The following is an 8,848-nucleotide window of genomic DNA, read 5'->3' on the forward strand; positions in this document are numbered from 1 at the left end:
GGGGTGGGGGGAAGGGATTCCATGTTCTGGATCAATGCAACATGCTTGGCTCCTGGAACCACGCGTAACCGCATAAAAAGCAGAAGCATCCCGTCATCAGTAATGATTATTGGTAGAAGGAATAGCAACTGGAGCAACAACAACAACAACAATTACAACAACAACAACAACAACAACAACAACAGTAAAAACAACGACGACAACGACGACAACGACGACGACGACGACGACAACAACAGCAACAAATTTTTAATTTGAAAACAAGAACCAGAACAACAGCAAAAACAACAACAACAATAACAGCAGCAGGAAAATGTCAAAGCCCAAAATCTCACTATTAAGGTTTCAAGAACTATGAACATCATAAACAAACGCCCCCTCCCTCCCCTCCCCCTAATGAAGCTGACCGTGCGTGTTGTCCTTGCCTGAGATATATTAGTTCTAGTTACCTGAGATTCATTATACTACATTGTTTGCATTAACATATTGGCGAGTGGCAGAAAAGCTTGAACAAATCTTTAACAGCACATTAGCACATTGTCATTATCATCCATTAAAACTAGCGAGTCAAAACACACCCAAAATATCTTTTTGAATTTTGGTTATTGGCTTAAGTTAATTTGTTCGTAGAGAATACTGACCAAAGTCAACTACTTTGGGCTCACGGGCACATACCATTTTTACGACTTGTTAGTTGGGTAGTATATTATTATATATTTTGTTGTGTCAGTATACGCGGTAGTATAGGCTACAGTTTAATCTTAAGTTAAGATATACAATGAAACTGCTAACTGAAGTTAAGAAACAAAATAAAGTGCTTAATCAATACCATTTGTCTCAGAGAAGGCTCTTTCATCCTTCTCGTGTTTAATAATAACAATAAGTCAGTATTCCCTTAGCTGGCCTGGTAGAACCAATATGTACCAGTGTTAGCCACGTAATGATAATTGTCACATTTACGTGTATTTAAAATACCATGTGTTGTTTGGTAGGGGCTGTAGTGACGCTTTTTGTGAATGTCCAAATAGACCTTTACTGAAATGATTCACAATAAAATTTCCAAAACTCTTTCCTTTTTTCTTACAGGTCTTCTTTCTAATAAGGACGCACTAAGTGGACACACAGGAACAACAGGAAGGGGAGACAGATTCGAACAAATTGAGATAGAACATATTGAAAAGGGTCACACTGGGGTTCTTTACTTTGAAAGAGATCACGCTGTAACCGCATGCTTGCTAGCGTTAGCGTGTACGTTTCACATCAAAAGACATCTGAACACAAGTTAAACGTGGACATTTACTCAAGATTAAAGGAGAACAAATCATTGTTAATTAGCAGAGAAGTGCTGGATCTAGGGTCAAGATCAAAAGCACGGTAATACAAAATACATCCCAGGAGGCGATAAACAAACAACCGAACGACAAAACAATTGAAAACAAGAACCAGAACAACAGCAAAAACAACAACAACAATAACAACAGCAGGAGCAGCAGCAGCAGCAAACAAGCAAAGAAGCTGATGAAATATTAGAGTGACACTGACAATTAAACAGGCAGGCAAACAATCTGAAGGAGTCGGGCGTTGAGAGAGTCGGTGACCTCTCGGAAAACAAGCCTTCACCGGGGAAGCTGGGACGGTCAACGTCATGTCCGGAGGTGACGTCACGGCGGTTGTCATTGATAACGGGACGGACACATGCAAAGTCGGCTTCGCCGGAGACCAAAAGCCACGATGTCTCATGCCCGCGGTCGTTGGGCGGAACGAACATCACGTAAGACATGCCATTCTATTGCTTCAGAATCTATGAAGACTGCACTCTTTGTAACATTATAGTGATTTATTGGGTAAAAGGAAAGCTTGACCCTCTTCACGCATTACATTCACACCCCATTGTTTCCTGTTCTTGTAAGACATAGCCGTAACATCACAGTGGTCCCATGGTGACCCGGATATTGCACATAAGGGAAACCAGTTCGAACCGGGGGTTGAAAGGGGGAGGGGGTATTGTTTACTTTTTGCATTTACAGTGTGACATTTCGTTATGCTTCACCCCCCCCCCACCCCTACTCGACACAATTAAGATGTACTAGACTGCAGGTTGCTTGGAGCCTGCCTGCCATAATAATATTATGTCAATGATGAGCACACTGTTTGCATCAAAGTATTTTAATTTAAAAATAAGCAATAGAAAATAGAGAAAAATAAGGTATGTTGTCTTTAAAAAATATTATCTGGACGCGAGGGGGGAGAGAGAGAGAGAGAGAGAGAGAGAGAGAGACAGACAGACAGACAGACAGACAGACAGACAGACAGACAGACAGACAGACAGACTGACTAACTGACGGACAGCTGCTTTGATTTTAGTTTTAATTCATTCCAAGCACAAATTATATGATTTCAAAGACTAATCCTTGTCATCCGCTGAGGCGCCAGGGGTGATGTTCTGAAGGTCATCTGCAGAATTAAAATTTCGGGTCACAATGCAAACGATTTGAAAACTATTTTTTCTCGCCCTTTTTATAACATTCTCTCCACATCTTAACGGGGGATAAAGTAGTCTGCTTTTGAAATGGTCACCAACGTCCCGAGTATAACGTAAAATTAAATAACGACGACGAAAACAAAAACAACACCAGAAACAGCGTCATCACCACCCCCATCCCACCAACAGCTGTAACAGAAACATGAATTATCTTTGCTGCACTTCCTCAAGGTCTCATGGTTTTCTGTAACTCAAGGACAAAACCAGATTATCATCTAGATCTAGTATAGACAATGGTATACCTTAAAATCATAAAGTTCTATCTGACATTTTTGGCCGTTTTGAGTTACTAAGACCATGAGGCCAGAAACCAAATGCTGTATCTGCTCTGTCAAAATCGTAAGATTATTCGGAGTCGTTTTCTAGATATTTAAAAAATTGCATTCGAAAAAGCTTGACTTCGTGTGAAACTTTAACAGATTTTGACTGCAAATTTCTCAAAAGTAGGTACTTTGTAATTCTTATATGGGGGGTTTTTCCTATTGATCGTAATATTTTGTCTCTCAGGGTCATGGCCTGGCCTTAGGTCCCACCAAAGACTTTTACGTGGGTTTTGAGGCCTTGTCTCGGCGCGCGGTGGTCAACTTGAGTCACCCGGTACAGCGAGGCCTGGTCACTTCGTGGGAGGACATGCACACAGTCTGGGAACACGCCTACACGGTAACGCGCCTTGGTAACACACCTACACAGAACACGTCTACAGGAAAACACTCCTTGGCAACACACTTATACAGAACACGTCTACAGGAAAACACTCCTTGGCAACACACCTATACAGAACACATCTACATGAAAACACTATTTGGTAACACACCTACACAGAGCACGTCTACAAGGTAACACATTTACATAGCAACACACCTACACGGAACACACTTACACAAAAACCCGCCCACACAATCACACGCCTACAAGGCAACACACTTATCCAATTACACAACTACGCGGCAACACACCCATACGCAACACATCTTGGCAACTCGCTTACATAGTAACATGCCATGGTCTGCTTGGATTTTAAAAAAATGTGTTTTGGTTGTTGTTGTTGTTGTTGTTTGTTTGTTTGTTTGTTTGTTTGTTTGTTTGTTTGTTTTTAGGGGGGGGGCTTCACCCATTCATTCTCGTCGTCATTGACACTGTTATTGTCATCATCGTTACTGCCCTTATTATCACGTCTGTGCTCACCATTGTCTTTACCGTTGCCATTAATTGTCTACTTCGAAGTAATTTTTCGTCAGTTTGAAATCGGCGGGGTCGACAGTTCTGTATCAGTGTTTTTCTTCTTTCTTTTTTTTTTGACCTCATTATGACTGTCCCTATCAGCATTGTGTCCGCATTACTGCTGTTTATACTCGCTTTTGCTATTGTCATATGATGACAGGGGAGTTAACAAGCTAAATATAGATACTATGAGAGTTCAGGGCGATTACCTCCCTTGTACATACTGATCGGATTCGACAACTCGCCAACTTTCTTCCAATTTCGGTCGAGAAACTGACAATGGGAAAGGGGGAAGGGGACGGGGTTGCACAATTGGGCCTAAGGGATATGTGATTGAAAATAAAGATAAACGTGCAATATAGTATGGTGTGGTAAGGATTTTAGACCGCTTTTCACTATTGCAAGGTTATATAAGGGAGAGCCTTAAAGTTTACCTCCAACTCTGATAAGACCAAGGCACTTGGCTTGACAGCCTTAAAACCTTCTTAAGTATCGCCAAATTTAAAGCGCCCTTGGATCTAGCACGGTACCAGATGAGGTGTAATCAAAAGACGACTTTAGCAAGTCAAGGATTATCTATCAACTAGTCAGCCATTATTGTCACCACAGGTTCTTATTTGTTGTTTCAAATCGATTTAGATTATACTATCGTTTTGTTTTACGTGTTAACCTTTTCTCCTTTTCGAGGCACCCTTCCTTAGCCCCTACCCTCCCAAACCTGTCTGGCAACCACATTTGGGGAGTTAAATAATTAGACTCTTCGATTGACATAGAGAGGGCATGAGGTCGGTCTCCTTGTATAGGGTACATAATTTAATTGACTTTTCCTTATTTCTATAGGTATGTATTACACAAAGGCCAGATTGGTCCTGACAGCAAGTCGAAAAAGCTAGCTTATTTAATCTGTGTCAATTTAGGCGTAAAACATGACAAGATATAACATCAGAGCAAATACAAATAAAAGCAAAACAAAAACAAACAAACAAAACATCCAAAAAGCAAGCAAACAAATAAGTCCCCCCCCCCCCCCCCCCAGCTCCCCTTCAATCCTTCCTCTTGATTGTTTTTTCCCTCTTTCTTTTACCCCACTCACCACCCCCTCTCCCTTTTTTTCCAGGACGAGCTGTGTGTGGAGTCGAAAGACCATCCAGTTCTGATCTCCGAGACACCTGGCACTCCGAGGGAGAACAGAGACAAGATGGCGGAGGTTTTGTACGAGACACTTCACGTGCCTGCTCTCTGTGTGGCTAGTCCGGTGAGTCGCGAAGTCCAGCAGCTCGAAATAGGGGAGGGGGGGGGGGGGAGTGATAGTGAGAGAGAGGGCGAGAGAGAGAGAGAGAGAGAGAGAGAGAGAGAGGGAGAGAGAGAGAGAGAGAGAGAGAGAGAGAGAGAGAGAGAGAGAAAGAGAGAGAAGGGTGGGGGGTGGGGGTGGAGGCTATACTCTACTTTTACATGTCTCTATACATTTTATTTCACCTTAGCATAAAAGAACTATAGCTTACCCGAGAGGACAAATTGACACTCAGATTTTCTCACTGGCTTCGACCTCCACTGCAGATACAGCTAGGTTTTGCACACACAGGCTAATGTCTTGATTCCAGGTCCAGAGAGTTTTATTGAGTGTTACGTACAGAGAATACGGAAATCCGTAAAACAATGTAATGACATCAACCACTTTATCGTTTCAAGAGCAAATAAATGTTGTCAACGAGTGTATTATTTCAAGAGCAAGGGAAACGCAAAACGCCTTTATTTATGGCTTAATATCTATTGAGTGGAAGGCATTGGTGAACTTGGCATCTTCTTATTCAAAGTCGTGGCTCTTACCCAATCAGTTCGCCGATCTCATCGCCAAGTGCGGACAATCAAAGATAATATTTGACTATAACAGTAAAACAAAGGATAACCAACATTTTTCCTTTTCGAAAACAACTGTTATTGAAGCTTTTGTGTGGGTAGACCCTTTTTGACTTCAAATTAGTTAAGCTGACAATACATGCTCACTTTGAGTGTACCCGGTTGTCTGTACAGTCCTGTCTACTGTCCAGGGTAACAACTTCAGCTCCACGAAGATGTCAAGTGACAACACCGACAACACCTATTAGATCGGTGGAGACTTAAATACGTCTTGTGGCTAAACACATCGAACCCACATGGCGCTAAGGGTGATGAGCAAGTGCATTATTTTGTGGAGATTTACTTCTTTTATTTCAAATAACGTGATTTTTAAAATGATCTATTTGTCTGAACACGACAATTGTTATAGAAAGGATATAGAGGCCAAATACAAATGTATTTACTATGTTTCCTTGTTTCTCTCTCCCCTCCACTCCGCATTTCTGTCTCTACCTCTCCCCCACCTCATTTTCCTACCCTTTTCAACCTCCCCCCTCCCTTTCCTCTCCATGCACCTATCATACCACAATCCTTCCACCTTTCATTTTACCTTCCTCTCCCCCTCCCCCTCCCCACCCTCTTTTACCCTTGGTTCCTAGGCTGTGATGTGCATGTACAGCAGTGGACAGACCACAGGGACGGTTCTGGACATTGGTGCCGGTCTCACTCGAGCAGTAGCTGTCCATGAGGGCCGGCCGGTGTCCGGAGCGTTGGTCAGTCAGGACATGGCTGGCTCGGACATCACACGCTTCCTCTACCGTCTGGTCACAGGTAAAGGCCAGTGCTTCAATGGGTTTCGGTAAAAGTAAAGTATAACACTACCACTCCCGCCCCCCCTTTACATGCAATCGCTCACCACAACAATTGCGGTCCATAATTTTTACGTTCCTTTAATATAGAGTAACAGCCCTATTGTGTCTCTCAAGTTAACCCCGACAGTTGAGCAAAAATAGGGAAATACATTACTATTTCCCACTTTTTCTTTGACACAGTCGCTCAATTTATTTTCAACAACACCTCTCGCCGTGCCTTTCACCCACGATAAAAAAACGGCTTATATTTAATAGTTCTATAATATACTCCAACAATCATATGAAGATCAAACAGAGCCACCAATACAGTGAAATAGAAAAGGCACTCAAGACCAGCCCCAAGAACAAAGCCCCAGGACCAGATGACATCACAGCGGAAGCCATAAGAGCTTGTGGAAACACCGGTATAGGCTACTGTGGCTGAGGCGAATTTTCGACAGAGCCTGGGAGCAAAGAAAATGTCCAGAAGACTGGCAGAAAGCCAAAGTGGTACCATTATGGAAAGAAAGGCAACAAAAGCGACTGCACAACATACAGAGGCATCACCTTGTTAAGCCACTCAGGGAAAATATACGCAAAGATACTAGAGCAGCGCATAAGACCAATTGTAGAGAGAAATCTGAGCAAAGCTCAGTTTGGATTCCGAAAGGGAAGAGGATGCACGGATTCGTGTTCACATTACGACAGATATGCAAGAAAACAATCGAACACAACAAAGAATCCAACATCGCCTTTTTAGATCAGGAGAAGGCTTTTGACAGAGTAACCCATGCAAATTTCTTGAAGACACTCGAAAAGTATGGCGTCAGAGGACAAATATTAGATAATGTCAAAGCTCTATATACCAACAGCAGAAGCTCAGTAAGAACGAAGGAAGGCAGTACAGACTGGTTCAAAGTAAGAGCTGGAGTACGACATGGATGCGTTCTGTCTCCCATCCTGTTTATAGTATATATGGACACAATAACGCAAGACGCAAAACAAAGCCCAGAAAGCCTAAGCGATTTTCTGTTCGCAGACGACCAATGTCTTATTCATCATGACCAACAAAGCCTCTACAATCACACTACCGAAGTCAACAACAGCTGTGAGAATTTCAACATGAAAATAAGCACATCAAGAACAGAAGTTTTGAAAGTGAGCCGAAACCATAGTCCCCTGAACATCCATGTCAATAGTAAACAATTGAAACAGGTGAAGAAGTTTAAATATCCTGGCAGCACTTTTTCTGAAAAGGGGGTCCATAGACAGAGAAATAGAAATGCGAACTCAAAAAGCCAACGCTGTCACCTACCAGCTTGCACCCCTCCTATCTCATCCAAACATCTCCATGGACACAAAGAGACAGCTTATCACCTCAATAATCATACCAACATTATGTTATCAGTGCCAGACCTGGGCTTTAAGCAAAACCAGTGAAAGCAAAATCTCCGTATGCGAAATGAAATGTCTCCGCAAAACCCTTAACATCACAAGACGACACAGGCAGAGAAATGAAGAAGTAAGAGCAGCTATCGGCAGTGAGTCCTGCCTGAGTCACATCGAAAGACCGAGGATAAAAAGGTTTGTTACGCATGTCACCTGACCAGCCAGCCTCGAGAGCCTACAACACCAAGCACTCAGGCTATAAAGGAAGAGGAAGGCCACGAAAAAGGTGGATTGAGGGTGTCAAAGAAACCCTAAGAAAACTTCACAACTGAAAGAGCTGAGGAGCTGGCCTGCCATAGAAAACTGCATCTCCCCATGACGCTTAACGGCAACAGAGAATGCCAAACTAAAAATAAAAGTAAAAGTATAATAAAATTATACTCGTACATGACAGAAACAAACCACTCTTACACTGTGTGTTGTAAAGTTTCTTTTTATGCCTAATGCTAAAAAACTCGAGGTTCTCTTAAACGTTTAAGCATTTACTTATAGTTGCGTATCTCCCCACGGGAGTGACTATGTTTGTGTATTTGTGTGTTTATGTGTTTGTATGTGTGTGTGTGTCTGTTTGTGCGTGTGTGTATATGTGTGTGTGTGCTTGTGCAGATGTGTGTGTGTGTGTGTGTGTGTATGTGTGTGTATGTGTGTGTGTGTGTGTTTGTGTATGTGTATGTATGTGTGAGTGCTGTGTGGGTGTGCTGGTGTGTGTGTTGGAGCGTATGCGTGCGTGCAAGCGTGCGTGTAAGTGTGTTTGTATGTGTGCGTTTTTGTGTGTGTATGTTTGTGTGCTTGTGCAAATGTGTATGTGTATGTGTGGGTCTGTGTCTGTGCGTGTGTGTATTTGTGTATGTGCTGGTTTGTGTTTGTGCATGTGTGTTAATGTTTGGTTGTGTGTTTATGTTTTAATTCGCGTGTGTGTGTATGTATGTGTGTATGTATATATATATAT

The 8,848-nt window shown here is 42.4% G+C and overlaps 1 protein-coding gene across 2 annotated transcripts in view; it reads left to right on the plus strand.

The window, feature by feature from the left end:
* Positions 1-8,848, plus strand: part of LOC101859442 (actin, plasmodial isoform) — a 56,766-nt gene that overhangs the window by 45,376 nt on the left and 2,542 nt on the right. For both annotated transcript variants that reach the window (XM_005110064.3, XM_005110063.3), the window contains exons 2-5: positions 1,087-1,771; positions 3,050-3,202; positions 4,881-5,018; positions 6,259-6,430. In XM_005110064.3, the coding sequence (XP_005110121.1) occupies positions 1,646-1,771; positions 3,050-3,202; positions 4,881-5,018; positions 6,259-6,430 (589 nt within the window). In that variant the 5' untranslated portion in view covers positions 1,087-1,645. The remainder of the gene's footprint in view (positions 1-1,086; positions 1,772-3,049; positions 3,203-4,880; positions 5,019-6,258; positions 6,431-8,848) is intronic.

This window comes from Aplysia californica, unplaced genomic scaffold (genome assembly GCF_000002075.1).
Source record: "Aplysia californica isolate F4 #8 unplaced genomic scaffold, AplCal3.0 scaffold00848, whole genome shotgun sequence".
Lineage (NCBI taxonomy): Eukaryota > Metazoa > Mollusca > Gastropoda > Aplysiida > Aplysiidae > Aplysia > Aplysia californica.